The sequence below is a fragment of the Falco biarmicus genome, chromosome 5 (assembly GCF_023638135.1).
Source record: "Falco biarmicus isolate bFalBia1 chromosome 5, bFalBia1.pri, whole genome shotgun sequence".
Lineage (NCBI taxonomy): Eukaryota > Metazoa > Chordata > Aves > Falconiformes > Falconidae > Falco > Falco biarmicus.
This window is the reverse complement of record NC_079292.1, coordinates 16,689,284-16,707,191: the sequence shown is the minus strand read 5'-3', so window position 1 is coordinate 16,707,191 and position 17,908 is coordinate 16,689,284. Positions and strand designations below refer to the sequence as shown.

Below are 17,908 nucleotides of genomic sequence, written 5' to 3'. Positions count from 1 at the left end.
GCTTTTGCCTTTCCTTTGAGAGCTGATGTTACAAAGGGGAGCCTGAGAACTTCCTGCAAGCTCTGTCTCAGGTATAAAGAAAGTGTTTCTGTGACTATTTGAATACAGTAAAGCGGTACTTTAAATATAGTTCAAACAGCATTCAAAAATATTTCTCTAGGAATTAAGGAGGCACATATATTTGCAGTCACATACAATTCCCAAAGCAAAGTCCCACAGAAATGTTGCAGATAGGGACAGTGGTAGTTACAATTTTATATGATGGGGATGTAATCTGTAACATCACCTGAGTTCAGTGTGTTTTCATGGCTGCATGCAATTTAATCTTCCATTCTTAGAGCAACAATTGTAAGGAGGAAGTTTCTAATATAGAATAAAATTTGAAATTTAAAAAAAAAAACAAACACCAAAACCCAAGGGAAAAAGGTTTGAGGCCTTGGGCTGGCTGCTTAGTGCCTCAGAAAACAAAACTGCCACCTGCTAGGGCAGGCTGCCACACCATAAAGGTTTTACATGCAGGAGGGCAGATCAGGATCTGGTTCCTGGGACTGCAAGCAGGATGAGAGAGCAAAATGCATCTTCTGGCTGCACCCTGCCTTGCTCCTAGCTGGGAGTGGTGGCATCTGCGATTTGAGCTACGCACTATGTGACAGCAAAAATGTAATCTTCCTAATTTGGAAGAAATTGTGTATTTGTTAACAAGGGTTGCAACTGGCCCAGCTTAGCTTAACTAAATACCTGGTTCAGTAGAGACAGGACCTGCAGACAGCACAGATGTAACACTGCCATCCTGTTTTTTCAAGATGGAAAAGAGACTAAGAGAACATATCAAACGTATCCCACACAGTCACACAACACACCACACACTCATCTTCTTTCCTTTGTCTAAAACAGCACCTGCTGTGCCATGGGTTAATTATTCAAACTGGGACAGAGTTCACAGTGAATACTTTTCTGTAAGCCTCACATAAACTATGTGTCCACAGGAGACATTAGCATGTACTTCTTATAAAGGTGCTCTTTACCTTCAGCACAGCATAGGCAGCATTTGAATCAGCTGCTAATGATCTGAAGTACTTTGTAGGTTAAAATCAATATTCGGTAGAGACCCATAAATTAGCAGTGTATGTTTCTCATTGCCCTGGGGTTACAGTAACTAGTTAAAGTCTTTTTTTAAAAAAAAAAAAAAAAAAAAGAATCAAGACCACATTGTTGGCCATTTTCTTTTTGTCAGAATTTATACACTAAGGTATATAAAATAATACTTCTTTACCAGGACACTTTTTTTTTTTTCTTTTAAGCTCACTCATGTTTTGCTAAGAGTAGCAATTTTGCTGTCCTAGATGGCTTCTTTATTTTCCGTGCGTTTGCAGCAGTCCCTGCTGGATCTGGCTTTACAGATACTCTTTGAATCCCAATGTATATATTTAAAGTAAAAACCAGTAAATTATCAGCCAGATCCTCAGCTCTTGCATGGCAGGCATGGCCATGTACTCGGTTCTGGAAGGTGAGAGCAGGCTTCAGCTGTCTTGCCTCCACCTGCTCCACACCTGCAGGCTTCTGCACAGGCAGGAGATCTCTCATGGCAAAGTGTGGCTCACAGCGGCAGTCTAGAGGGGGATGAATTTCTCAAGGAATTGGATTTTGTATGGATATGAGTTTGTTAACAGCACTCAGGTGTGAATGAAAAAACAGATCAACATCATGTGTTTCTTCAGAATGACTGCAAAATTCACAAACATGACTTTTTTCATTAAAAACATAGGTGACAGGATGGTCTGGAGACTGACTGCTCCTTTGGGGCTTTCCGGACTTGTTCCTTCCTAAAATCCACAATCACCTGTTATCTACTGTACTGCTATTTATCCTAGTCACGATCTTCCCTGACTACACAGCAAAGACAAAATGGAATTCTCTGTTTATCCAGTTTCCACACCCCTGGAGTGATGCTGCACATCTGCTTAAGGCCCTGCACAGGTGAGGGGCACTCACCCTTTAGGCTGGCTCTCAAATTCTTCTGCCCACTGCTCCTGGGCATCCTCTGTGGAGAGGTCCACGTCCCGAGTTGTGGCAAAATTGAACTCACTGCCTTCTGTCCCGTGGAAGTAGATGGAGTTCCCATCCGACTGGCAGCTATGCTGTGGACAAAAGGAGCACAGGGGAGGTGACGCTACATCAGGTTTGTAAAGTGTCCTGCTCATGCACTGTCAGAACTCAGAGAGAGCTATATGTTACCTAATGACTTACCGACACCTGAAACAACATAAAATAAAAAATGGACAGTCATATTTTATCTTTCTTGCCCCACTCCCAATGATGATTGCGCCCTAATCTCATACCTTCCTTACAAACACACCACAGATTATTGTAAAACTGTGTTTGCATAGAAAAGTCATGTACCGTCTCTTCAGGTGTTTATTTCTATTTTGAAGTATTGCCTTTATATCTGGCACATACACAACTGTGTGTACAAATAACTTTAGTAGTACATCAAACATTGCTATGGGTATCTTGTCAGCATAAAAGTTTTGTGCTGTGAAACACATCAGGTCTCCATGCCTGAATTTTTGCCAGAAGAGGTGTTTGTGTGTAAAATTGCTATGCGTTGCCATACAGTAAACTTGGGGCCTGAAGTGCATGAGTGAAAAGGCAAATATTTGCCTTATTTCATTTGAATAGCATAACTAATAGCTCTATAGGAGACTAGGTCTTGTGATACAGCAGTCTCAGAGGTCCCAAGGCTGCCTCCAAACCCAACACATCTGCTTTTCCTATTGCACCTCCTCAACAGCATCGAAAGTGTGCCCTGCCTACCACAGCTCTCCAGGAGTGTCGACCTGGAAGAAGGTGCCTGTGAGGAGCACATGGGGGTTACAGTTCAGATTTACTTCTTTCTCCCATCTTACTTTTGCCTTCTTGTGTGTCTGATAAAATGGTAAAAGTCTTCCAAATCTGTGTGGCAAACAAGATACTGGAAGCTTCTAAAGAAGATCTACCTGGCCTTAATGCAAACTGAGAACTTGGCATTCTATCAAATTGCTCACACTACAGCAATACTGATAAAAATAATAATTAGCTAAAACACTTTAAAAAAAAATCTTTGTTGTATTAAAAATGAAAGCTGACATAATAAATAATTAATTAGAATAATTCTGCATTCTTAACAGAGTTCAACATCTGAAAAAGAGATAAAATAATGCCAAATTGCATTGACCTTTTCAGTACCGCCTGTGCAGTACCCTCCTGTCTCTGGACCTCTTCATAACGTGCCGAGGGAAAGTATGACAATGACCTCTTCTGTTTTTAAAAAGGTCATGGCAGTGCCCCATAAGTGAATAATTATATTTTTAACAAAGACAACGATGTGGCAAGAAATTATAACTGCCCAGTACACCTGCATGGGATTCTATAAGCAAAGTACAAAGTAATACATTTTGTCACATTCCTTCATTTACTAATGCAAAAAAGAGACATAACTGAAATTCTTTTGTTGATGATTTTCAAGTATGATTGACAATAACATAGCAATTAATTTATATTTAGGAATATAATTTATGACTATGTTTCTAAAGGTGTCTACACGTTGTTAGAAAAAAATCAAGACTTGAAGTCGGATTTTTATATAGACGCTTTCTGGTCTATAGTTAAATGACAACAGCTCTATGTTTATTAAACACTGACTAAATATCACTTAAAGAAATAAACACACTATAAGAATGTACAGACTGTTTCAACTGCTAAAATAAACACATTGAATGTTTTTCTTCCAAAGAAAGGTCAAAGCAATAGATTCTCAAATGTTGATAAAACTTATTGCAGAAATTCAATAGATTTTGTCATAAATCTCCCTAATCTGTTTAATGCATCATATACACAGCGCACCATATATGCAGCTGCTGCCACTGAGAAGGCAGAATAATTTACACATAAAATATTTTATAACTAGCAGAATTTCATGAAACAGTTTTATATTTTACTTCTCCTTGAAAAACACTGCTTGTACCATACAGTTATTTGTAACTGACTGAGAAATGGCTTTTGTTCACTGATTTTATCCTTCATGTTCACAGGTATTGCTAACATCAGGATTTTAAGAATAATTTGTTTTTCTGCTTCTTGCTTTTCTGAATTCTCTTAATTTGCTGAACAGAAATGAAGTATCCTTTATCTGTCAATCAATCTGCCACAAAACTCCTATTATCTGCAGGCAGTCAAGTAAATACACTAAAAATAAATATTCAGGCTAAAACTTAATTCAAATCCATGTAACCCTTCATCTCTTAGGAAACAAACAGACACATAGATCCTACTGAGCTAGTTATTACAATTGCACACAAGCTTTGGAAAATCCTTTCTAAGCCTTACTTATTTCTCAGGTGCTAAGTTACATATAAGTATATACTTGATAGTGGAGTATGTAATTAGTAATCTCTTGCCAGATGAAAGCAACCTATTAAAATAAACACAAACCAGATGCAAACCTATTATCACTTAACATTTCTGTGCTCTTCCGCTGTTTAACAGAATATTTACTGAAGTACACCTGATGGAGTTTCCATTTAGGTTGTCAAGTTAAATAAATGGGCAGTTTGGCAAAGGGGTGAATAAGTAATTATTGATACAGTAGTATATGACCAACCCTTTATGAAAGCTCAAAAGCATCGTTTATTTCACTAGTTCTATAAAACTATCTTTATGCTTTTATACACAGCTACATATTATCTGTGAATATGTATTTTATGCATATTTTATATGTTAATGAACCACACAACGTATGGCTTAAATCACTCTCTGCTCACGTTATCTTTGAATCTCACATGAAACAGCTACGCAGAAGAGAAGTTCAAACTGGGGTTTAACTCCTGTTATTCTACATACCTACAAAACCAGCCACAGAAGCTGATTACATTTAAAGAGAGTAAGAAAGATGTTCAAACCAGAGGTATAGCTTTTAAAGAAGTTCTGAGGGAGGGCCATCATTTTCTGGTACATTTTTTGCCCCAGTGGCACCTTTGGGACCCCAGACACATGCCTGTAGGAGAAGCAGAGGAGGATGAGCCCCATCTGCATGAGCCATGCCGCCCCACAAGGGCCAGGGTTCCTCTGCTCATGCTCTTGCCTTCTCCCACCTGCCACATTTCCCTCACTTGTATAAGCATCACTCCCAGTTTACACTTAGCTTCCACGTTTTTCTTCTGATTTTCCAGGCAGTCACTATCTGTTGCTACTTGTACTACTTTTTTTTTTTTTCACTCGATGGGCTGCTAAGGGGTGAATAACGTCAAAGGGCCCTCAGCCAAATTTTTCAGGAGCAAAAGAAGCTCCACAGGAGATGGTCCCTCACCGGCATTGCTCCCAACTTCCCTGTCAGTCTTGTTCAACATCCAGGAGGCTGCTGACTGTGTTGGATTATTTTGCAGGTTTCTAATAGGGCTTGAACAGATTAGAGACTGAATTGAAACCATCAGACTCTTTTTCTCTTGGTTTCAACCCAGAATTTGAATCCAAGCCTTTAGAAATGAAGAACTGAAGTACAATTTACATACTGTCGCCTCTTTCCCAAATTAAAGGCTTTACACTTGCAGTGGTAGTCTATATACTTCCAGTATTTAAGGATTGAATTTTACAGTGGGGTTTTTTTGTGTCATTCTGAAGTGATAAAAAATGTGGAATGAACATATACTGTGTTTTGAATTTAACTGGAATAAGTTCTCTCTAAACTGGAGATACTGCAGACATCTCTATATAGATGTAGAGTTTTCTTTTACAAAGTCCAGATTGAATTTGTTCTCTGTTTTATTTTTCTTTATAATGAAATGATTTCTATGATAAGAACAAATTAGCTTGCTGTGCAAATTTTGTAACTAAAAAGGCCAGTGGCAGCAACTTGTAGGTTATTTCTCCTTGTTACCATGGAAGCATCAGCTGTAGGTCCAGAACTAAAGCACAGTCTAATTTTATTTAAAGGGGATTAAAAGCATGTGGAACATTTACTGTGTCCTTACTCAAATTACAACACTGAAAAGTTAACTAATTTGAGAGGAAAAATTAATTTAGAGAATAAATCCTTTGACAAATCTGATAACCTTCATTAAACAAAGCTTTCTCCCCAGTCACCTACATAATAAAACATAAGACACTTGCAGGCACTTGAATGGAGCCACTTCACCACAGTAGCTGTTTCCCATTGTTTGCAACTGGAGTGGGACTATCAGCCTGCCATAAGTAAACTGTTGTACTCCTAAATAAACAACCCTTGCCTGTTGCCAAACGGAAAGAAGCCAAGTTCTGTTCAGGAACTGTGGTCATCCCAAGGGGGAAAAAACCCCCAGTTTAATTTAATCTGGCACTACTAATACTATTATTCACTAGCTGCAATTGTTAAGCTATTGCTTTACATGAATAGGGCAAAATGAAATTTGGCTGGACGCATTCCCATATCTCAGCATGCTTGGATTTGCTTTCAATCTAATCTTCACGCTGAGTTTTCTGTTTCTAAAGCTTGTCTACTGGATAGTTATGGTATCGCTGCTTTTATCCTACTTTCAAGGCCCTGCACGGCTCATCCTTACCTGCCTCCACCATCTCCCACATGCAATCACCTCATGGCTCACTTTTCCTTGACTGCCAATGCTTGCCACCATGTCTGCTGGCGAGACGACCAAACTTACATGACCTTGTCCATTCTTCCCACCATGCTTGGCAAATTCCCCACAAGATGATGTCCTTCAGACATTTCCTTAGTGCTTCCCTCAACAACAAACCTTGTCATCAATTACACTGAAGAAGGCACTGTTCAGCAGGACGAGCACTCTCTCGTCTTGCAATACTTCTTTTTACTCCCAGGTTTCCCCAGCTCCAGCTTATCTCCTGTTTTATAAACAGAGGGCAATTTCCTGGGACACAGGCTATTTTTTTGATCTGTGCCGGAGGAGGCAGCAGTGGCAGATTCCTTGCTCAGGGCTCTTTGATGCTACAGTGGTACCACTACTAAAAAAAATAAATCTTCATGCCAAATTTGCTGTTATTTATGAATATTTCTAGTGTATAAGTACCATTGTTAGCCAAGTTAGCTATGAGAGCCAGCAAGTCTTATTAATTTAGGTGAGATTTCTGTTGTACATGAGGGCATTAGCTAATAATTTGAAGATTCAGACTATGTGAGAGGGTACTGCATGGTTTCAAAATCAAACTTCTGTCAAGAGTCTGTCACTCTCTTTATCCTACTCCATACTCCTTACATTTTACATCTACCTACAGCTTTCACCTTTTTTTGGTAGATGCTTTTAGGAAAGCCTCTTGATCGTCTGAGATGTAGAAGGGTTTCTGTTAGGACTGCTCAAAACCATTGGTCAACAAAGGCAGGGAAATCAGATTTGGCAAAGAAGGTACTTTACTGATTTATGTTTTCATAAATGCTGACCAGCTTTCCACAATGTCTAAATGACTTAAGGGCCCCAAGTAAGGTCTTGGAACCTACATCATGTAGCATGCATGAACAATCTCCCTATTTTTAAAGACTTGTATGAGAGCACCATGCAAGGAGACATCTGCTACCCTCAGTGTGACCTCTTGGCTGGGAGGGACCTCTGGAGGTCTCCCGTTCATCCTGCCATATGAAGTAGCACAAGCATCAATGAGATCTGCCTATGCCATAGTTGCAATTAAGGACACAGCCCGAAAGATTTTTAGAAGCTCAAAAGATAAGGATTGGGAATGTAAACAGAAACACTGAAGTCCATCCAAACCAGCTTCTGTCCCAGTTGTTCAAGTCAAACTTGTGAATCAATAAATACCTCTTGGCTTTACAGTATGGGATTTCTTTACTTGGAGAGCAGAAGAGAGGGCAACTAAATGATACAACTGTGCTGTTTGGAGAACCATCAACAGGAAACACTAGTGTGAAATTCCTCAGTGTAACAGATTTTTGGCTGAGGTGCTGCATATCATCTTCCCGAGGTTCTCCCCCACACTCCCACGAAAATGTTGTTCATCTCTGTGCCTTTAAAGTATCCACAGTCATCTTTACCATCGTTTAGCTAGGTTTTTATCAGAGACAAACACTGATGCTCCTCTTCATATTATCTCTCCAGGGCCTAATGGCCCCGATGATTCTTTCAGGCAGCTGTGGCCTCACAATTTATTTTTTGGCGACATTTCTTGCATTGGAATGAATGTGTTGGGCATTTGGGCAGTGCCAGCTTGCAAAGGGCTGATGGCAGATGGAAAGAAATCTGCCCAGTATGCCTTCACCTCTACATGAGCAGAGGGCCATCAATTTCCCCCATTAAGAAGTTGTCATGCAGCCCACCCAGCTGGAGGAGCATCTCTGATAGCCAGGCTGGCTGGCGTATGCTATTCAAATACAAAATGCACTTTAAAAGGAAACAAAAATATCGTTTGTCGGCAAATTGAAAATGCATGGCTTTGACTGCAGCCAATTTTTTAATGACTGTAATATTTTAAGTGATTATTTTTGCCACTTCAGATTGCTCCTTAGAGAGGAGAGGTTTTTTTAATTAAAATCTAGGCAATGCAAACAGATGAGATATGGGAAGCAGAGGAACAAGAAAAAAAGATGAAGAAAATTAATTAAAGCAGCATTGTCAATGGAGCCATAAATTAGATATCATGTCTTTCTGGGAACGAGTCACACAGGTTTTAAAGATTTTAAGATTGTGACATGATAGCAGGTACAGGGATAGATTCAGTCTTGACAAAATCATACTCCATATGCAATGTCTTAGCCAGGAAAGATACAACAACAGGATTTAGGGAAGATTCTAAATTCTGTGGATTTGGTTGTTGACACTTCTGGCCTGAAGTCCCTTCTTTAACCAAATGAAAAAATACAATGTGATTAGAATACTTTCCCATGAATAACCAGGGCTTTAATCTTTCCCACATGCTACATTTTTACATCATTTAATACAAGTTACAGAATGAAAACCTTGGCTGCACAGGCAGGCCAGGTGCACGGAGGGCTACAGTGCACCTTCCCTTTCCAAAACAACGGGATGAAACTTGTTCTATGACACAGTAACATACTGTTTATAAAGTGTGTTTTCACTCATCATTTCCGACTACAGACTGTTATTCAAAGGCTAGTGTTCTAAACACTTTGCTTGTTTATGAGTGATTCGGATTTGTATGGTTCTTAATTTTCTAGGACATCTCATGATATTTGTACAACACTGGTCATTCTGACAATGACCAATTTCCTTAATGAGTCATTTAACTGGCATGAACTGAACTATTCCTCTATGTTATTGGGAACTATTGATGTTTCTAGTACTCTGCAGTAAGCATGATGAAACCTCATCTGTTCTTCTGAAAGTAATGATATGTATTTACACCACTGTGAAATTAAAAGTGAGAAAGAGTCCACCGAAGTAATTTCTACTCTTTGGCATCTAATGGGTCAATTCATGTTGTTTTCATTAATGTGCATCTCACAGTGACCTGCAAAGACCAAATTCTTTCCTTCTAGGAGGCAGGAAAGACCCCTGGTGTTTTGATGCCAGCTCAGAGCTAATGCTGGCTCCCTGCCACCCCCACCCCCACTTCCAAGCCATGGGGAACTGGCATGGAGAAAGGTGCAGGTTCAGCATTGCTGTCCAACAGCGATTCTCCGCTGCCCGAACAACTCACAACACCACAGTCAACAACCTATCAGTTCCAATGAACCCCTAGGCATTGTATTTAAGTGTTATTATTTTAATTAAAAGTGTGATTATTAACAGCACCCCCACCCCCCAAGAACAATTCCACACACGGGCTAGATCCAGCCCTATGGATATACAGATGCCTCCTCATGGGCACAGCTCAGAGTGCCCACACTCACAAAAGGGAGCTGGTCGACAGGTTTTTGTGCACCCTGCTCTGCTTTCTCCACCTCTCCTCCCCTCTCACACTCCCTTTTCCACCCACAGAGAAGCAGGAATGGCTCTCAGATGAGGTACAGCAGGAGGCCTGCTCACCTCTTCCCAGGAAGATGTGGTGGATAAGGGCTCCTGTGAGGCAAAGCAGCTGGCTAGGAGGTTGGGTTTGGCCCACAGACCAAATACTGCCTTGCTAAATCTTATTCAAAAAATAAAAGAGTCTTGTCAAAAGCATCTCTGTGTAATTTTGTCCAACATAAAGTCATAGCAATTTTCTGCCATTTTCACACTGGTAAATAGAGCACTACCTTTCCTCCTGCAAACAAATATATTTGACCTGATTCAGACAACAGGTACCTCAACCCCTTTTTGAACAAGAATTTAAAACAAAAACAAAAAAAATGGAAAAAACCACACAATTTGTTCATCTCAGCACAAACAATTAAACCCAACAAAGATATATATGGAATATCAGGCTGTTTGTTTTGAAAGAAGACTACCCAGTGCCATTCCTATTAATTAACAGAGTATTCAGAGATTTGGAAATCTGCTCTGGAACTGGGGGTGGCAGAATAGCTTAATCAGCCTTTCTTTTTGCCAAACTCCTAGGCCTGCGTGCATGTCTCCTCTGCTCAGTGACACACAACAACACAGGTTCAGGAAGGACTTGCAGATCTAGGATGTGCGTAGCCCTGCTCCCTCAGTGTGTGGTGAAAGGTCACCCAGTTTTACAGACACATTTTCAGCATATTTTTCTGAGTGTGAATGTTCAGATCTCCCACTGGCCTCTTATGTAGCTTTCTGCTAAGCTGGCATGCATTTCTGGGAAATTAAAATGAGCTGAGTGCTGATGACCTGTTACTTAAGGGGCTTACTGCACCAGGATATTGGGGCTGGGACACTGTCAGGATTTATTGGTCATGTCCATGGTAGTGAATAACATGCATCAGGTACTGTTCCCTGGTCCTAAACCCAGCTTGCTCAGTGAGGATGGCACAGACCTTCCCCCCTTGCCCTATTCCATGCGGTGCCAGGCTGCATGCTTGTGATCAGCATCACACACAACCCCAGGTGTAGTCGCCAAGCCCTGCAGACCAAACACACTAAAGCTGACCAGGTGGGCTGCAACCTTCAGCCACCAAGGGAAGAGTGGCTGCAACTACTGTGAGACAGCAGTTCTGTAACTTGGTTCTTCTCAGAGGTGAGACATGTCACTGGGTTAACACATCATGACCAAATACATCACCGCTCTAGTGTCTCTAACGATCTATACTGCTTTTTCCCAGATGTAGAAAAATTCCAGAGACAGGTGGTTTGACCTCAATGATATTTTTACATAATCAAAATACTGCAGAGACATGAACTATAAGACTGCTGAGGTCATCTCCCTTCTCAATCTCAGTTTTAAGCTTGCACATCCAATCTTGGACAGGGGCAATCAGAGAAAACTAAAAATCTGGCACATGTTGTACCCCAAGCCACCATAATTCCTGGTCAAATCTACAAGATACATGAAGTGTCCCCTGAAAGATGAAATCACTTTTGTGTTCTATAGGAGCAGAGATCCCAGAAGCATTACTTTTCCCCCAATTAGTATGAAGTCTTGAGGTTCAGAGACCTTTAATAGCTCTCAGAGCACAACACTGCTTCATGCTTTTCAGCAGCCTCAACCACCAGTGCAATACCCTAACCATGTCCAGTTAGTTACTGGGCCGTGCCCATGCTCAGAGCTGTCACTGGAAATGCTGAAATGCAGTCAGGAATTTATCCTGTTCAACACCCTTCCACACAGTCCAACACAGATAAATATGTTCCAGTGGATCCAATTAATCTCCTAAGGGTTGCTTGGCCTTGCTAACAGCATCTTTCTTGCCTTTTGCTGTCGTCTTTGGAACCGAAATACACAAATTCAGTGGCTTATCTCTCAGCTTGCTTCCTATCTCAGCAGCCAGTTCCAGCTGCGTCTGCAACCAGCCATGTGCTCTCAAATGAGCAGCAACCGCTCCTGAACGCAATGAAATTCCTGGTCCAAGCTCAAGCAAACTGGGAGAGGAGGAGAAACCGCTTCCCAAGCTGGGCACAGGCAAGTTTGCACAAGTGCTTATTGAGAATACACTGTCCAAATCCACCAAACTGGAATGAATGCATCCGTGCGTAATTACCATTAAGGCTTGCACTGTCCACTCCAGTGACTGAATCCATCACAGCATCGAACCCAGGACGCAGCAGTAGTTTTCATGGTAGGATTTTTCTTAATTTCAGCTGCCTTTTTAAATTACTAATCTAAGTAGCTATTAATCTGAGCAGCTTTACTAGCAAAACTCCCGGATTTGTAATGTTTGCTATTTATTTTAGTAGATCTCACGTACTACCAAAGTAAACTTTCTACAGAAAAGAATATACTTTGCAACTTGATAATCATCCAACAAGAGCACGTACCAGGTATAACAAGCAATTCTAAACCCCACCTCCTGAGCAACTACTGGAAAAGAACTTGCCAAACCACATCTATGTGAATGACAGCAACATTCATTCTGAATTACCAGCAAACCATATCTTAATGCCTATCTTTACTAACAGAGTAACCTCCTAGGACAACAAATTGTTTTTAATGAAAATTATCTTAAAAGGTTTGGGGTGGCTGAAAGGATGGGTGGGGTGGGCTGTTTTAACATGCTAGGATTAAGCCAGGAACCATCCTATGGCCTTGACAGCAAATAACACAGCAGAGTTTGCATCCACCTAGGCAAACTCTCTCCTCCTAGAAGAGTGGCGTCATCCTTGCTGCCTACTGGAAACACTCCGTGACCCATCCATGAGGGTACATCCCTTGAAGATAATGTCTAGGAGATTGCACAAGCCAAAGCCAATCAGGGGGGTGTCATAACAACTAAGGTAAGACCACGGGCTCATGTTCACACCCTGGTTTGCTTCACTCACTACTTATTCACAGAGCCTCCAAGGAGAAGGTTCCACCATCTGAGCAATGCCTGCTGGGGCAGTCCAGAAGTAAACACTTAGACAAAAAGTAAACACTTAGAGAAAGACTGTCTCTACTCTTTTTTTCTACCAGAAATAAGTATGTATTTTTCCTCTTCTTTCTGTTCTGCCTACCAGCTGGATGAGCTATCTCAGACTGGCACCAAACTTCCATCTGAGAAATATGCAATATCAACCATTTTAAGGGGTGAAAGGTGGTGAGCAACAAAGGATGAATACAGAAAATAACCCCAGTAAGTGGAAGAAATTTCAAAAGATCATTCTTCTTGTTTGTTTTTACTTTTCTTAATGTTTCATTCCCTCAGTCCAACTTATCTTTATGGCACAATTTAGGAAAAGAGTTGACCTACGATTTTGTAAATACTAATCAAAACTGAGTTCGACATCAAGTAACATCCAGAAATGTGACTGTTTGTTGGCATGGTCAAGGAAATTCATAAGGAAATGCATTGAAGGAAGCCAGTGAAGAAGTTAACATAAACTTTGAGAAAGATTTTTAAGGCCAGTTGATCTAAAATACTAATTGGCAGAGGACAGGAGGATATGATTTGAAACTTGTATGGCACAAACAGGCTTGGATGGCAGAGATAAGGTCTCATCAGCTTGAAATGGAGTTTCGCATAGTGATAAGACTGTGAGTATGGGAACTTCTTTAAAAGCACACAGGTAAGAGTTACAAAAGATAGCACAGTATAACAATGACATTTGCTGATCCTTTAGTAAAAATATAAGTAAAAATTTAGAATAAAATTTAGAATGGATATGCAGGCTTTCTGAACATCAGGACTATTTAGCAAGTTTTAAGATGTCTGGGAAGCAAAAGGACTTGTAGGAAAAAGAGAACTAGAATTAGCTATCCCTGTAGCAATGTCAGGGTTTCTCCAACACTATTCTGTAGGCTGGTGCCTTTGGCTATGGTAGAGAAATCTCCTAAAAGCTTCCCCCAGTCTCTCTGAACCCTTTCAGCCTGAGAGCATTAACAATACTGGCAATAACAATATTGGGAATCCTGTGAATATGTACCAGTCGTTGCTGCCATCGTTCTGCCATTATGCTGGACAAGTTACCTGTCTGCTGTGAAATGCTGCTTGAAACAGAGGTGACTGGTGTAGTTCCATTTAAAATGTGATGGAATGTCATTAGCACATTGTACAAAGACTCTTACCTTTCTATTTATACAGAATAGTGTGTGATGAACCGAGATTAGAGCTATGTTAAATGTTTTAAAGAAAATATTAAAAGTTTTTGTAAAGTTTTATATAACATTCCAAACCTGAAAAGCAGAAAAATTGTCAAAAAAAAATATGTGCTTGGTGTTATAATGCTACAACGGAGTCTATGCTGAATCTGATGTAAATCTTGACCCAATTTATAGTTTTAACATGACATGTTCACATTGCAAAATCTGTTCAAATTATGTTTGGCAAGATTGTTCCTGAAAATCTGAGGAAAACTGGAGCAAAAAACCTTAAAAATGAAATTTGACTACAGGAGTGCTCTGGTTGCAATCTAGATACACTAAAAATGTTTGAAATAACTACAGAGTCCCATGAAGAATAAAAGCCCTGCATCACACACACACAGCCTTAATCCAGTGTGGCTGTACCACAGTCTTACACATTGCCTTAACCTGGTGTAAGTGGCTACACATAGTCAAATGTGTAGCTGGGAACAGACACTTGCAAATTTCGTTTGTCCCTAAAACAGAAGATGACCTTGGAGGAATGGAAGGTTGGTGAATCCTTACTTATGTCTCATGTAAGTTTTGATCTTGAACAGGATTTCTGTCTAGAAGCACTAAGTGATCTCTGAGTTTAGGTCCCTCGTCTTTCATGTAACCATAGTTGTGTACTGACACAAACTGGCTGAGTTTAACTAAACAAAACCCCAAGAAATCAACAACAACAGAGGTTTACTTGCTAAAGTTTAAATGTTGTTTATACATGTTTCAGAAGGAGCAAGCAGTGTTTAGGCTTGGCTGGCTGAGAAGTAACTGTGCCTATGGCACCTTAATCCTTGCGTTGCTTTCACACCTTCACATGCCTGGGCTGGATTTTAAAATCTAGAGATAAGACTGACAAGAAAACAAAAGCAAACTGATCACAGAAAGTTACTTCATTAAGTATACAGGATATTGTTTGATTCTAAAATCTCAATTTAAAATGTTATCATTGTAGTTTAAATGGTCTTACTGAAGTAAAAAAAAAAAGTTAATATGCAGGTACTGTCAGTAGCTTAGTGGAAGTATTTATTTCTAAAAAGATTAATCTGAGGCCATTCATATCAGGTTCTGTGGGAAAAGGATGAGGCCATAGCCAACCTCTACTGCCCTCAGTATTCGACATCTGTTTCCTATGCACCTGCCAAAACCACTACCAGCATCATAAATGAACCCCAACATCAAAACTGCCTTTTTTTGTGAATGAAAAATAAGATGAAAACAGAAAGTCATCTGCTCTTCAACTTCTGGCTGCTTGGAAACATAGAAAGCAAGAATCCAACTGATTTCCAGGCGTTGAACAATGCTGCATTTGAAGGAACTGTGCACAGAAATCTCGTAGGGGTCCTTAGAGTTTTTCACAAGGTTGTACAGTTTGATCTCATGTATCAAAACAAGATCTTACTGAAAAAGAGACTTTTAAGAAACAGCCACTACTTGAATGCATGCTGCAACAGAGATGTGGTATTTACAGTCAGAAAAAGTAGGAAACCATATTTTTTGTGATGGTTTGTGATGAAGCGTAGTGGTAGTCAAACACCACCAAAATAAATAAGCATGTAGATTTCAAAATACCCAGCGGAGAGACTTGAATTTGTTTCAAAAATATTGCACTGTTTTGCTAAAAGGAAGCTGTTTCCCAATTTCTGTTACATGATCTTTGACATGACAGTATAAACTTCATTTGGCTTTGGTCACGGCAGAGAAGTTGTATTGTTCTATAAAGCCCAGATGGGACACAGAAAAGGTAAAAACAAAGTAAAAAAAGAGACCAATTCTAGAAGCAGATGGAGTGGCCTAAATGCCTTTGTGTGTTCACAGTTTGGTTAGATGCTACTGTCTTCTTCTACATACAAGAGTAATAAAAACATTAAGCCATAGGAAATCAGACTAACCTTAACTGTGGCCCCAGGAAAGAAAAGCCAGTTGCCAGTATCCACAGGATCAAGATTATCTTCTAACACAACTTTTCTGTGAGCAGCATTAATGATCAGGATGTTGTCCAATGCCCAACAGGCTTCATACACATCACCAGCATGAACATAATCCTGTTTCCACTGAAAATGGATGTTCTCCCCCTTAGCATCTTCAGGAAGGTACAAGATGTGGATGATTGTGCTGACATTGGAAGGGGCACTGAAAAACAATGATATGGAATTAGAGCAAGTTTAACCCATAGCCAGCAACACTTTTCCCCCATTTGACGCATTTACTAGGTGTGACGCAGTTGTGCTGATGTCCCTTGTATACTGATAAATCTTCTATGGGGAAGAAAATACCTGTCCCAAGGCAGAGTTCCATCGTGCCAGGCGGTGCACGTACAGCCTGAACAGCCAGCCTTGCTTTGAAGAAAGTGCAAGCTAAGGCACTAAATAACAGATTGGTGCAGATGTTTGGAGAGCAGGAGGAAAGAGTGGGGCAAACTCGATGCTGGTCCCAGTTCCTAGGTGACTGGGCATTATCAGGGATTTTGCAGAAATTTAAGGAAGCACTTTGCAAAACCAGGTGTCCCAAAATGGGATTTTTGCATGAGCTTTCACCAAACAAAACTCCTAACTTCTGGTCCCTCAGTCCCTCATAGATTTGGATGGAGCAGAGTGCCTGGAGGGAAAACCTGGGAATTTTCTCTGACAAGTGTGTCTTTCCAATCCCACACCCCTGCTGTCAGGATAATTCGGTGGACGGGGAGGGCCAGGTTGCCTTTCCTTCCGTGTTCTGCTTGAAGAGCAATACAGAGGAAACAACCCCTTTGTCCTCTCTCTTGCTGCTGAAAATGGGAAATGTGGGGAGGAGAGGCAGACCTGGAGTATTAATATAAGGCAAGGGTCAGGACCTTGAGCTCTGTTTTGCAGAGCTGTCCTCTGAGCTGTGAAAGGACTGAGGTTCACCACAAGTGAATGTCTTCACATTGCTAATGGCAATGAAAGGATTGAAGTTGGTGTGCAAGGAAGGGATGCTGAGAATTATCATTTTTGTTTTATTAATTACCCAGCAAGGAATTAGCTACAGACAGACCTCAGGCTGCAGGGAGTTACAAAACTGGGGTTTGCAAGATGTCAGTTACTCAGCCTTGCCTCTGCCTGGGTAGCGATGCTTTGGTGGGTGAACATTTTGTCAGAGACAATCCAGAGCGTTCAGTGAAAAAAGGCACCGATAGCTTGCTTATGTAGCAGAGAATAGATGAACTTCTCTTCGTAAAGCAAAACATTAGAGTGTAGTGAAATATCGAAAAGCAATCGTATTTGTCCCGTATTCACACCCAGAATCTGCCCCCAGAAATCACCCTGCACTTGCTAATTGTTATGTCTGTCACCCTCCACCGCAACACTGCTCTGAGACACTGTCCTCACTTCTCCCTGAGCCCACGCAGTGCCCGCCTTCCTGAGACATCATTCCCTTCTCTCCCGGGAGTCCACAGCCAAAATCCCACCAACACAACACAACACAACACAACACAACACAACACAAGCAAAACACAACACAACACAACACAACACCTTCCCTTCACAGCTGCCCTACTGCCCCACTTCTCCCCAGTTCTCCTACTGTTCCCTACAGCTTGGAACTACACGTAGTACAGTGAAAGCCACTGAAGCACATTCAAATAAATGCTGCCATTCATACGGACCACAGGAGAAACGAGCATCCTTTCATAATTCATCTTCTCCACTTTGCACGACATTGCTCTATTGACCTATTTTCTACTGCTAGATCCAGCAGTCAAAGTTAAAGCAACAGAGATCAAGCTGCATACCCATTAATTTTTAAAAAATTGGGTTTCAAGGGCTTGTGTTTGCACTATCAGAAC

The 17,908-nt window shown here is 40.7% G+C and overlaps 1 protein-coding gene across 2 annotated transcripts in view; it reads right to left on the bottom strand.

Annotated features, from left to right (window-relative positions):
• Positions 1 to 17,908, bottom strand: part of RELN (reelin) — a 298,002-nt gene that overhangs the window by 115,974 nt on the left and 164,120 nt on the right. For both annotated transcript variants that reach the window (XM_056339923.1, XM_056339922.1), the window contains exons 10-11: positions 15,996 to 16,236; positions 1,993 to 2,138 (exon numbers count right to left, since the gene is read on the bottom strand). In XM_056339923.1, the coding sequence (XP_056195898.1) occupies positions 1,993 to 2,138; positions 15,996 to 16,236 (387 nt within the window). The remainder of the gene's footprint in view (positions 1 to 1,992; positions 2,139 to 15,995; positions 16,237 to 17,908) is intronic.